We start from the raw sequence: 23212 nt of genomic DNA, 5'->3' as shown, positions 1-23212 counted from the left end.
AAAGACAAGAGTGGGATGGCCCCATACCCCCAGGCAACCTGCCGGAAGAATGGATGAAGTGGGAAAATTAACTCTCTGACCTGGCCAGAATACAGTATCCAAGATGGTATGAATCTAAAGTACCTTTTCCTGTGAGACAAACATCATTTCTGTGATGCATCTGAGAGAGCTTATGGTTCTGTTGCCTATTTAAGGACGGAGGATGAGCAGGGAGGAACTCATGTTTCATTTGTCATGGCCAGATCACGTGTAGCCCCCAAAAAACAGCCCACCATCCCTCGCCTTGAGCTGTCAGCTGCTCTGACAGGAGCGCAACTGTCTCAGCTGCCTAAGAGTGAGTTAACAATCCGTATTGACAAAACTCTGCTCTGGTCAAATTCCACTGTAGTCTTAACTTGGCTACAGTCAGAGTGTAGGTATAAAGTGTGTGTTGCAAGCCACATCACAGAAGTCCTAGATCTAACCTCCCCTGACCAGTGGCGTTATGTTGAAACACGTCACAATCCCGCTGACGATATTACCAGAGGCAAGAGACTAATGGAGTTGACGAAACTGTCTAGATGGAATAGAGGCCCAGAATTTCTAGCTATGCCTTCCAATCAATGGCCTGTTTACCTACCAAACATTCAGGGCCCAGTAAAGGACATAAGGAAGCCTTTGTTTTGTGGCCTTACACAGATCCAAAGGGACTCCAGACACCAGTCAGTTCAGTACCTGGCAAGACCTTGTTGAGGCAATCCATCAACGCCTTCAGGATACAGCCAACCACACCCCTACTGGAACCCCATCTTTCACCCGAGCAGAAGTTGAAACACTGCTTGTCTCAAAAGCCCAATCAGAAAGCTTCCCAGAGAATTTCCATGCCCTCAAGTCAAGTAAAGGACTTCCCACTAATAGTCACCTCTCTTCCTTTGCTCCACAATTTGAGCACAAGCTAAACCTTATCAGAGTAGGAGGTAGACTGCGATTGGCGGAGGAACTTAAACCAGGAGCAATGTACCCCATTGTCTTAGACCACAGACATACAGTAACCTGTCTGATCATCTGCATCCTGGTCTTGGGAGGGTCTATGCAGAGATTGACGTTCATACTGGATTCACAGAGGCCGACAAGCCATTAAGAAACATCAGTGGACTTGTATTGAATGCAGGAAATGAGAGCTAAACCCATTATTCCCAAAATGGCAGACCTGCCCCCTTCCAGAGTCCGTTTAACCCAGCCTCCATTTTAGTCTAAAGGTACAGACTGTTTTGGTCCATTGCTCATAAAAGTGGGTCGCAAAAAAGATAAACGATGGGGGTTACTGTTCAAATGTCTTACAACTCACTGCCTCCATTTAGAAATTCACACAAGCCTGGACACTGACACCTTTCTTATGGCCCTGCAACGTTTCACAGCATGCCAAGGTCAACCCTCTTATCAGACTGTGGAGCAAACTTTAAAGGAGGAGCAAAAGAACTCTGATGCTTTTGAGGCCTTGAATCCAGTATTAAGGGGCAGCTGGGTAAAAGGAAGATACAGTTCAAGTGTAACCCTCCAAATGCCCCCCACTTTGGGCACAAACTGTTACAGAGGAAGTACTCAACACTGTTTTGATAGAAATCGAAGGTACCCTCAACTCAAAACCCCTTGGGTATGTGTCATCAGACCTGGCTGATCCCGACCCTGTGACCCCAAATTTGCTTCTCAAGGGGTGGCGGGATGTTTCCCTTCCCCAGGCAGTGTATGGTGATTCAGACCTTATTCGTCGCAGAAGATGGAGACACAGCCAGATCCTAACAGACCACTTTTGGAAACGCTTTATTAAAGACTACTTACTAATCCTACTAAAACTAATCCCCCTCCCCTTGATAGCGGATCCTGAAACCACTCAATCAGGTAAAGACTAATGTTATTATCAAATATGTTACCATATTTGAGAGGCGGCTGTAGAAAATACTCCCACCTGCCAAGGCCTGGGTTGGCGGGACTTACATGGCTCAACCTATCAGGCCTCACCTGAGGTGATTTACTCTCAATCAGCCTCTGCTCAGCCTCTTCTCTTTGTCTGCTGGAGCATGCTGCTTGGATGTGGAGCTGCCAGTTTTCTAGTCTATTGTCAACCTTGGATGGATTATTTTGAGTGAGTTTAACTTGTTTCCATAGGTACTGAAGTAACTCATATTCTGAGAAACGATTGATCCTTGTATGTCAGCTAATTTATTACTTCTCTCCTTTATCTTTTAGTAATCAAATCACCTGTGTAATGCAATCGGCTGCATGAAGAAATAAATGGTTGAACAGCACTTCTCTGGTCCTCATATTTTGACTGATATGCCAATGTAGAGGCTATCTGTGTAACACAGCTACCACCAGCAATCAAGTTTCTACACTCGTATATACATATAAACATGATATTGTACAAAATGAACATGTAAAAGCTACAGCCACAGGGAACCAAATAACCCAGGAGTACCATTTAAATCCAATCATGGGTTTTGGATAAAGTACACAACTCAGCAAAGTATATAACAAAGGTCAAGTCAGTTTTATACATTTAAGTCCAGAAATATTACTCTGTTGAGCAACACTGAATGTAAATAGTCATGTAAAGCCTTTTTTTGCTGACTCCAGTGGTTTAACTTTGCAATGTACAGCCTTGTCTATCTAAAAGGGAGGTGTAATATTCCTTCTTTTCCAAAAAGCCACTTTGCCGCCACTAGGATAGGCGTAAACATGTGACTTGACATGAAGCACGAAGTTGAGCGTGACAAGTGAAGCAGGTCGAATTTGTCTTCAAAATAAGAGCTTTACACTGCACCCCATTGGACTTTAGAACTGGGTTCTTAGTGGGGGTCTTTTAATTTGAAAGTAGCGACGGTTAATAGCTTGTTGCTACAACAAGCAGGCAACAAGGACAGCTACAGAGACCAAGGAGATGCTAGCATCTCCCGGATCTCAGCGGCTTTCCAGTTGCTAATCTTATAGTCCACGGATGAAGTGAAGGACTGACTGCTGTGATCAGCTGTTTCCTGGTTTTAAAACTCCCTGGCTGTGGGTCGCCCAGCTCACGCAATTGCCGGCACATCGACGGCTTGGATTTACATAGCAATGGAGGTGGAAAAAAATTTACCCTCCGAGGCGTCAAATTGGCGGACCAAAACAGACCCCCAATTTACCACCTTCTGTCTAAATCTGCAGACCTAGCTGCAAAAAAAGACAGTCAAATTGGCGGCTTGCTGCCCAGTATAAAAACGGCTATTGATGCAATGTGTTGAGAGGTGCTCACTCGTTGTTGTTGCGAGGTCTGAGGGGGAAGTAGCCATGGGGGGAAGGAGCTTGGAGGCATCTGTGTGGCACATCGTTTTACCTCCCTACAAATTGCCCAGTGCCCTCACCATCCTAACCCCGTCCCGCTGTTGATTTAAAACAATTTCTCTTTTTGTATTCAATCCTAACACCAAAACTGCCTCTAAATCATCACCTCAGCCCTCCTTCACATCTCTGCCTCTACTCCTGTCAACTGCTATTTTGTTATCTTCTTGTCCCAGCCTCCTCTGCTGCATTTCACCTTGTCCACTGCCCAAAGGATGACTAGATGAATGGATGGATGGATGGACACTAGGACGATGAGATAGCCAAATTGAGAAATAGATGGCGAAAATCTTTGCACAGAAACCCCAGAGCAGAGAGCAGACTGGACCCATGGCAAACATTTGTATCCATTTATGGAAATTTTATGACTGCAGTACCAAGTTATAATGTGAGGGTGCCCTTGTTATGGCTGGCAAAGCTGACATGCAACTGCAAAAACATTGTTTACTAAATTCTGCAACACTGAAATCACAATAAAGAAACAGTTTCCTGTTTAGGCTAAAACAAACTGGGTGTACTGGTTCACTTAACACTAAAACTGTCTCTATAATTAATGGTTTTAGTGAACATACACAATCAGGTAAATGATTGTAATCACCTGTTCTATTTATGTTTTTCTGTCTTCCATTTTAATTCGTTTTGACTTCGAAAGAACAATAGTTAAATGAATAAAACATCTGTTCAGTTGAAGTCCCCATGGCTCAACCATTGTACAGCATTTTGATCTTGTTGTACAAAACATTACTTTGTTGCAAACCCTTCTGTAAATAATAATCTATTTGAGGACTTTCTACAACATAAAAGCATAGACAAAGACTTCTTAAATGTTGCTGGCGTCCGAATCTTCTGAATCAAGCTTTTATGGATAGCGATTCCAAACTTTCGAATGGTATTGTAGATTTTTCTGCGTTTTAAGGTAAATTTCTCATTGCTAAGAAAATTATGTGACTCAGTGGACGCACAGCACATTTCCCATCACTGTTGTACAACCACTTGATCATAAATTAAAGCAAGTGCAGGCTTTAATCTTTAAATGGGGGAATCCCACTTTGTATGTGAGACCTAAAGAGTCTCCAGAGGGTGGTTAGGCTGTCCTCTAATTGCTTGATAATACTAATACACAACTCCATGGGAAGACACACACTTGAGCAGCAGGGGATGATGTTTAAAGCTTCAAAGAGCTTCAATCACTTCTTTTGCGTCAACCATGCGTGTGTGCGTTGGCATGTGTGTGTCCACACTCACAAATCTTTGTATAAACATGTGTGCGCCCACACATGAGGGTGTGTTTGTGTGTGTGTGTGTGAGGTGATTTAGCAGCAGGGCTGTAGCTCTCCCCAAGGGGGGGCAGATAGAGAGACGAAAATCAAAGGGCCCAGCTAGAGAGAAGCCGAGCTGCTCTTAACCCACTAACTATGAATTATGCATGTTGATCGATTGCACTGAGGCAAACAACGAAAAAGTTCCCAACCTGCCAGAAAAAGATGGATTCTACTTCACCAAATGAAGCGGAGGGGAGGTGAGGAGAAGGAGCAACACACACAATTTGCCTGAGGATATTTTAGATGCTTTTAGGAGACTGTAAACAAGCCAGAATAAATGAGATGGCTATTTCAGTATATTTATTCCATCTATAATCTTATGTAATTTAAACAGTGCTCTATTCGTCATACCGTTGCTTCTTAAATAAAAAATCAATTATGAATGCGTACAAAGGTTCTGCAAGGCTACACAATCCTGTAGAAGGTATTTTAATAAGTCAATAAGAAAATAAATTTGCTCACATTTGATATAGTTTATAGTCCTGACAAGAACATTTCAAGCAGAGCCCTTCTTCAGTATGCAAAGTGAGGTAAATACTGTAGTATTGACAACAGTGGCTGATCACTGTCACATGGAAACCACACAAGTGTTTCAGATCAGTGCGTAATAGAAACATAATTCATATTAGCATATAATCTGCAGGAGAAATCAAACATTCGTAAACAAGTGGCATAAAGGCGAGTCCTAGTAGCAGCGATAATGTAGACAGTATATATAAATATATAAACACATATATATTTATATATATATACATATATATATATATATATATATATATATATACACATACATAATATTAATAATATGTATATATATATATATATATATATATATATATATATATATATGTATATATATATATATATATATATATATATATATATATATATATATATATATATATATATATATATATATATATATATATATATATATATACACATACATAATATTAATAATATGTATATATATATATATATATATATATATATATATATATATATATATATATATATATATATATATATATATATATATATATATACACACACACACATATATATTTATATATGTAGTACGATCTTATACACTGGTCTTAAATGTAATAATAATAATAATAATGTTACATTATTAATATTATTATTACATTATTATTATTATTATTAGCCTAAGTGTGCCTGCAGAACAGGCAGCCTATATTAATTTCTCAGACATTTGCTCTATTATTATTATTATTATTATTATTATTAATATTATTATTATTATCAGCATCAATATCTACTCTATATATTATATTATTATGATTACAACATATCGCATCTTCTTTTATTCATTAGTGTAACTAAGTATGCCAGACGCTAATGCACCAATAAAAACTGTGATTTGCGCACTGAAAATAATAAATAATAGGCTATACAAGCTCACATAATATTGCATCATGAGGCGTTCTGGGCTTGTAAATATCTTATTGTCGGTGCATGACACCTTCACAGTCTGCAGTGGTGGCTACACAATTAAACACTCAGTGAACGTTTCTCCCTTAGCAACTAATGAAAATACACTCTTAGAGTCCGTTTGGTTTCATTTGTACAACCGACAGTGTTTTTTGATGCCAGCACGTGTCGCAGGTATTGCTAAATGGACGCTGGAAGAGAAGAGTGGATTACCGGTGACAAAATAAGCGTATTATGGTGAGCCCTGCTTCTCGCCTCCGACGGCCGACACACTGACTCCGCTGAGTGTGCGCGCACACACACCGCGTGTCGGGGCCGCGGATGAGTTTCTCTCCCTAGTGATCAATGAAGTCAGCGATGATCGGAGTAATTTGTGATTATTATCAGTACAAGCACAGCGAATCACAATTTTAATGAGTGCGGTTCAGTTTGACATTATTGTCAGTCTGTTAGAAAAACATTTAACTTTATTAAAATCGAAAAATAATAGTCATTAAAGTAGCCGGCTGGAGTTAACTGTGTAGTCGGCTATATGGCCGGCAGCCGGCGCTTGTGGAAAGCACTGTAAAAGGCCAATTATTTCAAAAAAACAACAATAAATATCAATGTACATGTACCACATATGCAGCCACTTTCCTTTCATGATCCCATTTTGAGACTCACAACTGTGGTTGACAGGTCACAGAGTGCATGGAGGTCATAACAGTGTCTGTATATATCCTCCAAGGCCATACTGTAGATGCCCTTAGTCCCTAGCCTCTACATATTGGCTGCTATAAGCAAAAAGTTAAAACATCAATGGGCTGCTATGGCAGATTGATAGAAACATGACCACCAATCACACTTGTAGGTGTTACCAAGAGCTGAGAGCAAGAAACAAGGTGCTATCTGTGAAGGTCTGAGTGAGACAGAGTGACAAAGTGAGAGAATGGGAGCTAAATGTACAGCACCATGCACAATAATGGGACAGGTGCTTATCTCTATTGTTTCTGTTGGACTCAATTGAATGCAGGTAGTTTGACTACTCTTGTTCCAGTCATGACGATAAAGAACATTAAATTGTATTGGGCAAGACAGAGAAGAAGCAGCTGTCCAGGGAAAAGAAATAAGATGAGAATCCCTTTAAAAGGAAGCAGTTCTATATTTGTCTGCATAGTTTTCATTTAGTCCGACAGGCAGACTGCCATCTTCACTGTCCCCTCCACTGTCGCTGAGTGACACTGTGAAGGTTGGCTGCTTTGCTGCAGAGTTGGGAGAGCAGAACAGGAGAGGAGGCAAAATAGATAAAGTTTAATGAGAGGGAAGAGAAGAACAGGCGGGCTCCCCAGGCAGCCAAGCAGACAGCACCGCTGAGCAATCGCTCACACGCAAAAACACATTGTTGTTTATATAAACAAATCACAACTTTAAAATTCAATTGGAGCTTCAACCTGAGTAATCAGGGCTTTCAAATGTCAGGTGGGCGACAGCACCACTCAAAGACCAAACTCTGGCAGATTAAAACCTGTCGTCTCCATACAGTTAATGTCTAATGGATAGCTAAAAACAAGTTTATTCTTTGACTGAAAGGTATCTTGTGGTCTAATCCATGTGACCCCTCTCCTCCATGACCTCTAGTGGCTTCCTGCTGCGGCCCGCATCCGATTCAAGATGATGGTGCTGGCCTTCAACGCTTTCAACAGAACTGCACCCGTCTACCTTTAAACACTGGTCAGACCACGAGCCCCAGCAAGAGCACTTCGCTCATCAACGTCAGCTGGCCGACTGGTACCCCCATTGCTGAGAGCAAACAAAGCCTGCTCAGTGAAGTCGCAAAGTCTGTTTTGGCACCTCAGTGGTGGAATGAACTCCCGACCAATGTCAGGACAGTGGAATCACTCTCCATCTTCCGCAAAAGACTCAAGACTCATTTGTTCAGACTTCACCTTGACCCCGTATAGCATCACTCCATCCTGACCCCCCGCCCCAAATTTTATTTTATTTTATTTTATTTTTTTTAAATTGTATGCACTTGCAAGTTCGTATCGTTAGCACTTCTAACTTCCACTTATGAACTTAAAGAATCTTTGACAAATAGCAGTTACGATCCTCAGATGAGGGCTTGACAATTGTTTCTATATTTCTTTTATTCCATTGACAGTGGTATGTCATGGTTTCTCTCTAATGACATATGCACTTATTGTAAGTCCTAAATGTAAATGTAAATGTAAGTATTGTTGTATGTTTTTCAATGGAAATAAGCTTGAATGCTAAATGTGGAAAATAGTAAATCCATTCAGTAATACACCTGTAGTTCGGCCCACTCAGTCCACACCAAAGGAGCTGAGACATGTTTTATGTTGGTGACGGACATCCTGTTTCAGCACGACATGGGCTCAAAGGGGAAAATCAAAATCTACTCATGAGAATGACAGCAACTCATGTTGCACTTCACTGATTGATTATGGGCTTAATCTGTATTTTTTTTTTATCTATTTGATCTATTCAAGTTTTACTGACATTAATGCTCTTTTTTTGCAGGAGTGCACTGATCACATTCACACCTGGAAGCTGCCCAGGACAACCACAGTCCTACCTGATGACTACTGAATCAGCTGGCATTCAGGGTCTTTGCTCAAGGGTACCTTGGTTGTAATGAGGGAGAGAGCTCTTTTCTTTCTCAGCACACCAGGTTAAAAATAAGGCAAGACATAAAGGAGCTAATTTCAGATGTGACTTCTCTACATTCTCCCATATATTTCCTTTTCCATCATATCCTTCTGGTTTTTCCACACCTCATACAGTCTTGCTCCCCTCTCTCTCACTATCTCTTTTATTATATCTTCCATCACAACTCTGTCCCTTCCTTGGTTTCCCAGGAGTAGTGGTATGAGTGTGAAAGTGTGCGCACACGCATGCAAAGCGCCGATAATGACCATGAGGCTTAATTACACTAAGTGCGACTGAACGTGCCTCTGTGTTAGTCTCTCCCTCTCCCTCTCTGTCTCTCTCTCTCTGTAACTCTCCATACTGTTTTCCACAACATGCGTCTGTGCGAAGGCGTCATTTGTGCAACCTGGAAAAGGTGAGCAGTCCTTAATGAAATGAATCCATACACTCATCATCACACCTCAGTAATAGGACTCAGGGGAATCTGATTGAACCGGAGTAACTGTTTCACATGGGATTACATGTGAGGAAGGGCAGACTACATGCTGCATCATCATATCTGGAAAACAATTTGTTCGTCCTTAAATGAACAAATCGGAGAATCCTTAAGTACACGAGGCAAAGGTAAAGGATATTAAGATGTTATATATGCAGAGACAGAGGTGCTGAATGGGCTGTTTAAGCCCAGCAGGGTCATTCAGTTAAACCGCAGAAATCGATAGAGAGGTTAGAAAATATCCACGTTGAAATGACGGTATTTTCTGAAAGGTATCACAGTATTGCGGAATATTTTCCTACATCTGTGTTGTTTTTGTTGGCTTGTGTTATACTACAATATTACTGAGTATGCAGGGGTTTTGCCATAGATCTGAGTTTAGCAAATTGATGTTCCTCACCCTTTCATCAGTCATCTCAGAACTCTAATGTAGTGTTATTGCGTATTTAATCCTTGGCGTGAGTGCTCACAGAAAGCGCAAGCCCAGTTATACACCCTGAGGATACTTTATGTGAAATGGGGCATATTACAAAGAAAGAACGTCCTGCCATTTAGACAGTAAATCAACTACACTGCAGCAACAGTACACTCTTGCATTACTCGAAGACATCAAAACTGGAGTACGTTCAGAGCTTATTTCTGGTGTTTGTGGATTTATGTGTGGCAAAATATGTGCAGGCTTGACTGAATTTTCTTCTATGTATTTTAGTGTAAAAGCTACTTTGACAGTCCTGACTGATTTTGGATGCACAGAAAACATGGAGAGGGGCTTGAAGAAGAAATTTGGATGTACAGTAAATACAGCAGTATGTGGAGTATAGATACAGTAAGTGAAAATGAGTCATGCTAAATGGGACAACAAGCACACCCTCGTAAATCAAGGCTCTTTTCACTTCCACTTCAGTGACAGTGTACAGAAGTATACAGTATATCTATGGAATTCTTATACTTCGGGGAATCAACCAAAAAATAGAATACAGCAAACTAGGACAAAACAACAATGGTGAAGAAAAGTAACAGGGATTAACAAGATGAAAAAAGTGTAAATGTGTGATAAGTGAATATGAAAAATGTGCACAGACATTAATGTCACATTCATGATCAACTGCAATGACTTTGGTGACCTCCTAACTTTCATTTAGTGCCATCGGGAGGTGAAAATGTTAAACAGTCCGATACTTTATTTTTTGACCAAAAGCCTGCACAGCTATAAAATTGGGATGTGGAACATCACCTGTCTGGTAGGGAGAGAACCACAGTGTTTTGCTGTTGGTGGAGCTGTAGTAAAGTGCCAGCAGGGCACCTTAACTACAATTGTTTTGCTAATAAGCCTTCATGTAGCCTAATAAATGTATAACAGTGTTCCACACGCGTACTGTATACTTTACTTGGGTGGGTCCAAGTATATTTGGCAACCCATTTTAGCATCTTATACTGTCCGAGAGAAGATTTCCATCCACGATTGACCCTCTCGTCTAATGTCAATCACAGATGCTCTGCAGACAGAGAGAGATGCTGCTACTCTTAGTTTTATGTGAGAGTTAATTGAAAATTATTACATTCTGGGCTGTTAGTCAGCATTTAGCAATTTCATGGTATCACTTTCAGCTTTTGGAAATTGTGATGGGCATGATACATCCTTTGATGACATTTAACAGAACACATGATTACTTGATAAATAAAGTGATCATTTAGCTTATTTACTTTACTATAAACATTTCCCTACCTAATCAATAGGTTTGTTGCAGCCCTAAAAGGCATATTTTTTGTGATTGTCAATTTCTGTGCGAAGGAATTTTGAGTCAAGAACTGGAAAACAAAACTGCTGTCAACTCCAGGGAGAGTTGCTAATTCCATCTGTCTCTGCAACATCCTAATTTTAGGATCATCCTCATATTTCCCTCGTGTACATGTTAACTTCTGTCTGACTTCTATACCTCCAGAATATCCACTGAAAAAAATGGCTGTGTCCTGAAAGTTAAATATTTTGTTTTGTCTCTTTGGGCATTTTTCAGAGATGACTGACCAGCAAAGCATGCGACTAGGCCACATACACACACACACACACACACACACACGATTTTTGCACTGATGACAGACAAGTGACATAATGAGGAAATAATGATCATAATTAGAATGAGGTTCTGTGCCATTAGGGGTGTAATTGATCTTACAGTCCTCTACCTGAGAGGCTAATCAGTATACACATTGACCTTTGCACAGACAAGAATAACATTCAGAATGCAAGCTAGGCGTTTTGTTTGCCCCCTCCTTCTGCCTCTTTCTTCCATTCAAGGTGACTTTGAATTTAAAGAGTACCATCCAAACCTTAGAAATGACCTTTAAATCTGGAACGTGCTTTCATACCCTGTGGTACCATTTTTAGTTTTGTTTCTAATTAGTTTGAGCTTGAAAGGAGGGACTGTATGTTAAATTATTATTTTTTTTAATTTAAATCAGTGTATCACTGCTGTTTGTCATTGGAACAGATGGTTAAAGATTCAGTCTTTGACTTTATTCAAACCCTGACTCACTGTTTTTTTCCATGTAGTCTCTAATGATTAAACATTAACTTATTAACATATTTTGTTAATAGGAATATAAATTACTTGCACTCCCTGAACATTTAGGTTAATGAGAGTACTTTTCATGTGGTAAAATCCTGTGGGAGTGTGCCATTGTACTGTAAGTACATTGAGTGAGTAATGAGCTTTCTGCAAAACTCTGACCTCAAGGTGTGCTGTACCTCATGCCTTTTGTGGAGCGGTTGTGGAAGTTTTGCAGCAGCTGCGGAAGGCCCAGCATGGCCTCGAACATCACGGCCAGGGAACCCAGTGTCTCCACAAACACTACAGAGTCCAGAAGCAGCAATGTGATGACTGCACACAGAACGGTGAAGCCAAAGCAGAAGAGCAGGTAGTCCTCGAAGGCGCTCCACTTCCAGAAGTAGCGTAAGTCCAAGTCTGGAGAGGGGAGAGAACGAAGCAGATGGAGATTAACAATTAAAACTTTGCTCAGTGGCTGTCATCAGTATTGTTTTAAGTGCGGAAAGAATGAATTGAATGGATGTGACAGGTAGAGGAGAGAGGAAATCTTAAGCAAAATGAAGAAAAGGAAAGAAGTGTGGGATGATTTACAAGAAAGAAAGAAGACAGAAGAGCCTGAAGAGATGATCGAATAAAGAGGCAGAGCAAGCATGAGGAGGTGTGTGTGTGTGTGTGTGTGTGTGTGTGTGTGTGTGGTGCTGGAGGATGAGAGGTTGCCTACAGAATGTGAGGATGGAAACAGAAGAGCAATAGTGACAGGCAGAGATTGAAAGGGCAATACGGCAGGAAAAAGACAAGTAGGAAAGAGCAGGAATAAGAGCGTTTCATTAAAGGATGCATAGAAATTCTGCAAAGACAGCACTCTTAAATCAATACTGCACACGTACATAAGTGAGTGGAACAAAGATAAATGAGATACTCTGAAGCTTTTACATTTCTATTACCTTGGAATAACCTAGCCTTTGGCGTGACCAGGCTATACATTTAGAAAGTTTATTACCTTTGGTATATAGCTATCTTTCCACCGCCACAACTCTATTAATCATGTGTGGCCTTTACCACTCACTGATAAATAACAGGAACACTGCTGTCTGAAGCTGTTGTTTACTACTTCGCTTGAATGGAGGAGGTGTCCCACCACGGCTACAAAAGTCAGTGTGTAATTTTGAATTGGAATTGAACCAAAATTTAAATAGGCACAGTGGTCGAGTAACTGGGAACAATGTCTCTCACATCAGCTCCAGAGGGAGATTACAGCTCCGAGGCTGGTTCAGGAGGTGCCAAGACAAGCTTGTAGCTTGTGAGGGGGAAACATTCAGCCAACTAGATCTACATTCCTGTCACCATCAGCGAGGTTCTCAATGTGCCATAATGTGAGATGATTGACGATCTCTTATTGCTTATGTATGACCGTGGAGCTGTGGAAAACCAGCTGACATCAGCTAATGGAGACTGATGGCTAAATAAGAGCACATTAGTTAGTGTGGGGACTCAAGTGTGAGGCTGCACGCTGCCAAGCACCTGACTTTAACATATGCTGTTACCTTTCACGATAACTGAATAGGAAGCACCTATAAAGAAAGAGTACATGTGTGCTGTGCATTTGCATGTGTGTCCTTGAATGTCTCTGAAAGACTGATAAGACAAATCCCTTCAAATGTGGCAATTATAGGGCTGTAACATATTCATTATTGATTAATCTTTACTTTCTTTAATTAACCTTCAATCTATAAAATGCTGTTGGCCCAGGTGCATACAATTTAATTTATGGAAACCCTTGTAGGCAGTTAAATCACTAATTGTTGCTTCATCAGATTGGTAAGAAGTTAGACTTATATTTATGCTGCAATCCATTGTGATGAACAGTCCATTGTAAAAAAAACAAGTCCAATGAAACAGCCATCCAAGTTGGAAACCCAAGTAGAAAAAAAATTATCGATGAAGCCTGACTTCACCGATAAAAACACACATGACATCACAAAAGTATGGCACCGAACACAGTGAACAATAACCTTTCACCTTTTTATCCATTTTGTTATGTAGTGTTTGTGTTTGTGAAACGTGTTGCTCTTTGCAACTACGCTGTATAAGCCCATTGTTTCCCATCTTTGTTTAAACGCTTAATTCGTTAAATCAACTGCTGTGGTTGCTTGTGAAGTTCACATACTTGCCATACAAACATCTATTTAATGCAGGCATCCATGTTTTCCTGAGAAAATTCAGTGCATTTAGATTGAATGTCGGAAATGGCAACTCGGAAATATCAGGTTCCACCTTGCTATGGATTGCAGCACAAGGAGTGTACTGTACAGCAGTGCTCGAACAGGTGGGTTCAGGCATTTTGTGACATTTTTAAACTAACTGAAATATGACTTAAAATAAGAAAAAGAAAACATTTAATTAATAAGCAACTTTTAATTCCATCCAATTTGTGTGCCTTATATGTGTTTTGGACTGATATTAGTGTTCAACTGAAGCTTTCAACAACATCTCAAAGTATCCATAAGGACATAATAAACATTAATAATTACTTTATAAAGGAGACTCGAACTGTAAAGGCCTGCCAATAAGCGATGAAGGATATTAAAACCCTGTGTTTTCTCCAGCCTGCTCTTTCATCCGACACCCCGCTCAATGAAAGAGGAGCACTTCCATTTGTCGGTGCTTCTCTCTCTGAACGAGACCTCATCCATTCATATCATCTCACATACTTTGCATACTGTGTATGATCACAAAAAATATTCAACACACACACACACACACACACACACACACACACACACACACCTAACACCAGGCTGGGGAGCCTCCCATTCCACTCCAGTGAACTGTATCTGCTGTTGCATCCTGGGACAGACAGATTGAGACATCTCGTGGCGAGTGCAGCGTGGCGTGCTTGCGGCAAACAGCGAACGTGATTAATGGCTTTATCACTCGGAGACACAAAAGACATATCGCCCACAGCAAGCAGAAAACAGAGGTGGGAGAGGAGAGTAGCACAACACAACATGCTTCTCAGTTCTCACACATGCCTCTTGACAAATACCGATTCTCAGGGTATGACTTATGTCTGTTCTCACAAACGATGACACTGACAGAAGCCAGAGAGGTGGAGACAGAGAGCCTGACACGCTTACTCACAAGTCCCCTTCACTTCAACACAACATCAAACCTGCAGTCAGTGCCGCCGCTGGCAGCTGGCAGAGACAGACTGGGGAGTCAGGGGAGGCCTAGAGGCTGCCCCTTTATCAGCAACATAAGGGCTTTTCTTTTGATGGAGGCAAAGGTGGTGATGTATACACAACACACAACTCCTGTCAACTTGAGAGTGATCCTCTCACATGTTCATCTTTTTTTATTTCGCTTCCCCTCCTTTTCTCTCAAGCTTATTGTTGCTCTCTCCTCTTGCCCTCTTACCAGGCAGTCCAATCTATTTTCACACACAAAGCAACACACTCCCTTCCCCTCCTGTTATCCACGCTACCTCTCCCTCTCTGTCCCATTTCGTCTCTCACTTATAAAGCCTTGGATGTTTACCTGCATAATCAGATTGCCCGGAAGAGCAAAATTAAAAAGAGAAAGCTATGCATCATTCATGGAGCCATTTATTTTATTTGCCTTCCTCCCATATCATGCATCATCCCTGGTTTCCTCTTCCTGACCAGGTCACTTATTTCCTCTCACTGTTTCAGATAATTTTTCCACCCACCTCACTGACTAAAAGAAGTGCTTGCTTTACACTCAAACACCTCCTTTGTGGCTGCTGTCCTGTCACCCGAAGACAGAACAGGTGGCTTGGCCTTTTCCAAACAGCATCCTCCTGTCTGGTGTGTGTCAAGGCTGGGGCGGCATTTCAAAGACCCGAGAGGCTCCGGAGAGCCAGGAGGAGGCGAGATGCTCTTTCTTCACGCAGACTCTTTGTTCACACAAAGCCCATTCAAGATCAAAAAAATTCAATTACTAAAAACCAGCAAGGAAGCGCAGAGGAGGTCAATGCCTGTGTATGAAGTTATTTTGGGAAGATGTGAAGCTGCTCGGGCAGGATAAGTCAATCAATTTGCGCAAGTGTGTGTCTGTGCGAGTTGATTGGGGATGGGAAGGAATCGGGATGATGGGTGAGCGAGGCTGGAAAATAGGGATGGAAGCTAAACTTTTGGTTTATGGCATCAAGTTGAGCAGAGAAAGCACAGTTCAGAGATAAGAGACTCTGAGACAGAGACAAGGATGGACTCTGACAGCTAGAGAGCCTGGAGATATGCTGAGTCAGCACTATCAGTCTGCGAGCAGAGCAGTTCAGCTTGGTGTTATTTTTGGACGTGTGAAAGTTGCTGTTTGACATCTCAGTAGGTCCATGTGGTGCTCGGTTCCTTGCTCTAAAGTACAGCTTTTTGTAGGACATGCAGGATGTAATTGACTTTACAGATTATAATACTTTATAATATTTTTTTATAAATATTTTTCTTAGTTTGTCGACAGATCAGGCTGAAAATGACAGGGCCCAGAAACTGGACAAGGGTGATCTCATAGTATGGGTGTGCAGTACACTGGCTTCAACAGCATCACTGGTGTCAGGTTCTGGTTATTGTCTGCAAGAACCAACACTAATGTCTACATCTACCGCTATCATTAAAGGGAAGTTATTAACTTTAATGTGGATTTGTGTGCTAACCATCTTAACCATTTCAATTACTGCTTTCTCAACAATGGCCAGTGACGCAAAAAGAAGGATCCCCTCAAGCTCAAGCTCAAGGATGCATTGTTACCAGGTTCAAACTTAGAACATTTTAGGCATTTATTGTCAACGCCAAGGCATAAATCAAGCTTACCTCGAGAAGGAATCAAAGTCTATTAACTAATTAACCTACATTATCTGGCAGGCTAATCCTCCCAAAACCTATACCTATTTCATAATCATATGTGAGGGGAGTATCCATTTTATTTTTCTGATACTGTGTGTAATACAGTGGCCAGAACAAAATGGAAAAAAGTCTTACTGGGTAATACATTTTAGGTTATATCGCCAACCCCTATCTCATAGTTGAACCTGCTAGCTGCTCGTGCTTTTTCAGTTCATGAACACATCTTCACAGAGTATCGACAGCACATACACCTTCCTGACAAGCGTTTATAGGGACGCCATAACACACCAACACTGATCTAAAAAACCAAGACTGGGCATGATTGCAGAAGTTGGTTCATGAGCTGAACAAGAAGACTGAGTGAAGACAGATAGGAAAGGGTCTGCTGCTCCCTGCGTCTCCCTCTTTCTCTGTCAGCTCTCTGAATAATACAAAAGCTTCTAAAATAATGTCCACTAATTAAGTTACTGTGGGAATGTAACACACTGAAGCACACACAAGAACAAATTGCCTCCCCAGTGGGTTTCCTCTCCTGAACTAGAACATATTCAACTTGGGAGCAGAGTGACTTAATTACACAACTTCGTCTGGTAAAACATTTGTTAACTTATTAACACAAATATAAGAAATGCTGACTGAGCATTTCACCTACTTCTCCCTTCAGTTTTGCAGAAACTTTGCATCGACTTCTGATCACAGAATCATCTACAATACTTCTTATCAGCAATTATTTATGAAATTAAGAAATGAAAGTAGGAACAATGATCACAATAACCATGTTGTTATAATTCCAGAAATGCCCCCGATTTTTATCAACCATCCCTCTACAACATCTGTTCCTTTTAATTCTCCCTCTCTTATGGGTACACAGCAGAGGGAGTTTCTTGCACACTGTCAGCCTGAACCAACATCGGCACCGTGTGTCAGATGGCTGGGGTCCAGTCATGCGTTAAAAGGGTTATTTGTGGAAACAAGACCTGCTCATTTCCGCCCAAATTCACACCTGCCTGGCTGTGAACTTTCCAGTCATGTTCTTTACTCTTCAGTCATCATCTCACGTTCTTTCATGTTCATGTACAGCTCAGTCAACAGCTACTGCCAGTCCTCAGTCACACAAGTTCTTAAATGGTTGCCTTAGTTGCCAAAAAATAATAATAATTAAAAATAAAACAGACAACACAGTTTGGGTAATTTCTGCTGGGACAAACAGGATTAAGATAAGACTTTGTGTCAGGCAGATCCCTTTAGCTAAGATATGAAAATGTCTCATCCAATCTTGATGGTTTACACACACGATTACACAAAAATGCCTGTATACACACATAAAACCACACGCACAGGGAAATCACAATGTCCACTGCAATTACCGTGACTATAATTTCCAATATCTTCTGCGTGCTTGTTTGCCACAGGGGACTGAGGCATATTCCAATAGGTCGTGCACCAAATTGTGTATTTGATTTGCTTTTGTTGCATAATCTTTTCAGCCAACACGTTTAATCCAGTTTTGGATTCGTTGCTTCACTGACCAGTTCTTCCAAAGTACATCCCCTATTTTTATCTTTTATGTGCAGCAAATTAACTAAATAAATTAAGTTGTAATGGAAAGCCACATTGTTGCTTTGGTCCCTGGCAGCACTGCAGTGCTCTCTCAGCTCTGTTAGGTCACATCCACCAAAAGAAAAAAGCCTGTCTGTGTCGTCTACTGCATATCTATTCACAGGGACGACTGGTACATTAATTTGCATAATGTTTTGTGTATTACAAAAGTCATCCATGCAGAAACATCCGAGTAATACATTTACAAGTCAGCAGTATCGCCAATGCTTGCTTGAATGCCTAATGGTGAGGTAGTGTTAGCCTCGCACAATTAATGAATATTTCTGAGAGCAGGAGCCGCTCCTCTCAAGAACAAAGAAATACACCTCTTCAAGCGCTATGACACAAATAACATCCTAAAAATAACATCCGGTCAGTTTTACCGTTTATATTACAGAAAACTGCTTTCTAAATGACTTCCAAACCACTCCTCAATCACACAGACCAGCCTCTAAGAAGGCTCCAAAACTGATAACAGATCTAGCCAAAACGCTTCTAGAAATGTAGATTTCTCAGTCTCATTCCGAATTTGTCATAACTGACGCTTAGCATGTGACACCAACTCGTCACATGCTAACGTTCGGGCATTCAAGGTAGGGCCCGCCGCCATCCCAAAGTGGAACGGGAATTAAAAAATAAACTTTTCTTACAAATAGGACCTTTATCCTAAAAATACATTAATTTCGAACCAGCCAACTGCTGCTGTAAGTAAATATAATACACAGGCACAACAAGCATTTTTTTTGGCTCTTTCTTTTTTAAACGGAGCAAACAGCATCAGCTTACTAGTTTTTGTGCTTTCGAAAATGCTGCCAGGCAGAAAGACAAATTAGTTTATGATTAGTAAAGGAGTGGTGTGTTTTTCTCTTGTGTTGCATTAGAAATACCTCCAGCTCAAGTCTGCCCTTAAAAAGAAAGGAGATGTCCAAATACAGATGTAACGGTGGAGACTTCTGGACCACAAGGGGGTCTGTCCTGTCAGCAGGAATGAGTACAAGCCAGTACTTTTTAGTATTTTCCCCTTGCCTGTGTAGGATTGTCAGTCCTGAAGCGACATTCAGCAGGAGGCTACTAAGGGTGAGCACACGGGCGAATCTCTCAATTCATGAAACCTCAGACTTCCTCAGACTGAGCTGATGTTGACTACTGTGTACTATTGTTATTAGCTCATACTGTGTTTAGAGTCATTGTGATCAACATTACTTTTCTATCAGGTTCAGAAGTCAACGGTTGTCTGAGGATGTAAGCCGGAGACCTGTCCACTTGATGTCATGTGGGCATGTTTATGTGTGAGACTCATTTAACCGTCTTGGGGGAAATTAATCCTCCAGACCAAGGGCTACCACATCCTCCCTGAGAGGTGTAGGACTGAAGCTTAAAATTGGATTTATTTTATAATGTCTACATGACAGAGGATGATAAGATGTACAATACACTAACAGACTGGACATTGGTGGACATTAATCTCCCAAAGTCCAGGCTACCCCATCCTTTATGAGGTGTTTTGGACTGAAGATTAAAATGAGCTCTATCATATAATGCCTACAGATACACTTAATGACTTTTTTCCCTTTGACACTCATGTTGAGAGTAGCAGAGAACTCTGAAATTGATGCATAAAAAATTCACCAGAATTCAGGATATAAAGTGTCTGACACCCCCAGACTCTCCCCTGCCCCTCCTAGTGTGAACTCCTATTCACACTTAACTGGGCAACCCTACATAGCTTCAGCACTTGCGTAAGTTTGGCATTACATACATTTTGTAATTTTGCAATACTGACACAAAATTTGTCCATGCAACCTCAATTAGAAAATTATAGCTGCTGCGCAACGATGGGTCGGTTCCGGGCTATTTTTGGCAAATTCTGGCAATTCTGAGCAACAAACAGGAGAATAGGGAGACAAGACAGTTGACAACAATGTTCATTTTGGACCACTTGAGGCTTGAACTCTCAACTTCTGGAACCAAAGACTGTCATCTATTGCTCTGAGCTAATTGGCAAGTGGCAATACAACAGTGGCTTCACAAATTGAGTAAGCCATTCACTGTCGTGCAGGCAGATTTGAAACCACTGTAAAAAATTCAGTTATCAAGACAAAAATCTGAAAATACACATATTGCAGCATGGAGATGTTGGTAATTTTTTTTAAATAAATGATTGATTTGCTCCATCCAATAACTGATGTTTAGCTATGTCATTATTGCATTGACTCCAATTGTTCACATGAAAGAAACATTTAAAATGCTGTGAAAAATTCTGTTTTTGAGGCTCAATTTTTGATAAATCAAAGGAGGAGAGAGGAAATAGGTTTAAGAAGTTTTAGTTTTTGAAAAAAAAACTGAGTGATGTACTTCATCATTTTTAATAGGTTTAAATGTACAAAAGTTTCTTCAATATTGAGGCTACAGTTTGATGAAAGTTCTGAAGCCGTGGTTGATTTGTTATGAATTTTCAAAGTTTTGAACTTTAGACGCTTGCTGTAGCACCACCATCAGGACTATTGGCTTGGGTTTACAGATGAGGGAATCTGGCATGAGACTGGACCTTTGTGCAAAATTTGGTTAGCTTTCACCCATGGTCCAGTCCATTTGTTTTTATTTAATTTAGAGGCTTGCTGTGATGCCACCATCAGGACAATTGTCTTGTGTTTCAGGTTGAGGACATCTGACATTTTGATCTATCATCATCATCATCACCCTTGCTGTGACACCAAGAACCAGCTCCTAAGTCACTGAGCTAATTGGCTGGAAGTGAGACCTGCTGTGTAGCTTCATTTGTCGACTCAAGGAGCCACTGTCCGGGCAGCTGTTGTCAAGGCAGATTTAAAAAATGGTCAAAGTATCAGAAATTCTGTTACCTGAACAAAAATCTGATAATACATAAATTGCATCTTGACAGCATGGAAAAGTGTTTTGCTTTATAAGAGAAAATCTGATGTTTAAAAATGCTACTCTTACATTGACTCCAGTTGTTCCCATGAGAGCAGAATTCAAAATGTTCTCAAAAATTCAGTTTTTGAGATAAAATTCTGATATTTGCCAAACTCAGGAAGATTGAAAATGTATTTAGCAAGAATTTGATAGTATATGTTTACAGTACTGTTTACAGTCAAACATTTTGATGCACTGTCGGCTTAATTTTTGATAAATCAAAAATCCGAGAAACATGTTTTGTGGAGGACGGACTGAAGATGCTCTTAGCAAGTTTGGTGACAATGGAGCAAAAATTGTGTAAGTTTTACAGGTTTTGAAAAAAACTGAGTGATGGACTTCATAATTTGTAATGAGTTTAAGTGGACTAAAGTTTCAGCAGTATTGGGGCTACAGTTTGGTGAAAGTTTCAAAACTGTAGCATGTACTGTTGATTTTGTAGGTATTTTTTAAAGTTTTTAAAATTTAAACGCTTATTTTGCCCCCCCAGGAGGAATATTGACATGTCCTTGGAATTAAGTAAATCTGGCATGGGGCCGGACATTTCTGTAAAGTTTGGTGAGCTTTTGCCCTTGGGAAGTATGACTTCCTTGGAAGAAAGAAGAAAGAAAGAATTCCTAGGAATACAATAGTGTCTCATAATAAAGAGACACTGTAAAGTATAAACAAAGTAGAATAAAATTAGAAAGGCACTCAACAGATCACACACCTTCCCCAAGGCTCAACAGTCCCCTTCAATTCAATCAAGCCTAATCCAGTATCATATTGCCCTTGTATCACTCCAAATTTTAAACTCCTCATAACGTTTTTACCATAATATGAACTCACCAGATCTGTAACATCAAAAATGACAAAGAAATCATGATTTCTATTGGGTTTTGAAAGAATAGTCAACAGATAAAAAGAGAAACAATGTTAAAATTAAGCAGAAATGAACACACACACACACAACGGCAACACTGAGATTTGAGAACGAGAGAAAATGTCCTTGTGTTCGTGCTTTCAGCAAATAATCCTTTCAACGAATTTCTGCAGCAGTGGCATTTCTGAAAGCGGACTGTTTTGACCTTGCGAGTGAACCATTACTATGTGGTTCCACTACTGATTGCTTCCTCGCTGAGTGTGTACTGTATGTGTGTTCCTTCTAGCCTCTTGACCCAGACAGGCTGTAAGTAATGAGCTCTATTGACATTAATGACCCACAACATCAATTCTGTGACTGCTTGACCTCTGTTATGTACTAATAGATTCAACATCCGTACTCCTTCCATAGAATGAATACTCAGCCCTATATACACGTCAGGGCCTGAACAACCGCCACATTTTAAATATGACAGGAGCCATTTCTGAGTGGTTCCTCTGTTAATAAGAGACAAACAGAAATGATATATCAAACACAGCTTCACAACAGGAAGATTGATGGCCCTTTCATGTGCTTGTTTGGGAGCATCCTTACAGACCACAATATATCAATTGGTACAGTCACTATGAATCTGATGATAACTGCGATACCAGGAGAGACTACCTTCCCACAACAAACCTGCCAGACTATATCACATATAAGGCCACTTTACTGAAAGAAGTGGGGGGCATTTAGATTAGGGGTATGCTAATCTTACTTATTAAAAAAACAGAATGCATTCATAGAATTTTTAAGTGTCTGTTTACCTTGATAGACGAGAGAGGCAGTGGTGGGGGAATTATTCTGATCCTTTACTTAAGTAATAGTACCTGCCTCTTCAATATCAAATATCAAACTTGATAGCGCTACATCACTCTAAACACCCATAACTGTTTCACCAAAATTTAAGCTCACCAGATCTAGGATCCACATCAAATTGTACCAGCCCGTGCATATGCCTGATTATTTATTTCTGCAAGATTCATCAATAAATCATATGATCTGTATTTGTATCTTTATATATACATATATATACACATATACATATACATATATATATACACATATATATATATATATATACACATATATACAAT

At 40.3% G+C, this 23212-nt stretch overlaps 1 protein-coding gene across 3 annotated transcripts in view; it reads right to left on the bottom strand.

Moving 5' to 3' along the window:
- LOC115586485 (solute carrier family 66 member 2) overlaps positions 1-23212 on the bottom strand; it is a 70499-nt gene that overhangs the window by 20290 nt on the left and 26997 nt on the right. For all 3 annotated transcript variants that reach the window (XM_030425595.1, XM_030425596.1, XM_030425594.1), the window contains one exon: positions 12023-12239. In XM_030425595.1, the coding sequence (XP_030281455.1) occupies positions 12023-12239 (217 nt within the window). The remainder of the gene's footprint in view (positions 1-12022; positions 12240-23212) is intronic.

This window comes from Sparus aurata, chromosome 8, assembly GCF_900880675.1.
Source record: "Sparus aurata chromosome 8, fSpaAur1.1, whole genome shotgun sequence".
In the NCBI taxonomy this organism is placed as follows: Eukaryota; Metazoa; Chordata; class Actinopteri; order Spariformes; family Sparidae; genus Sparus; species Sparus aurata.
This window is presented reverse-complemented; position numbering and strand designations above follow the sequence as displayed.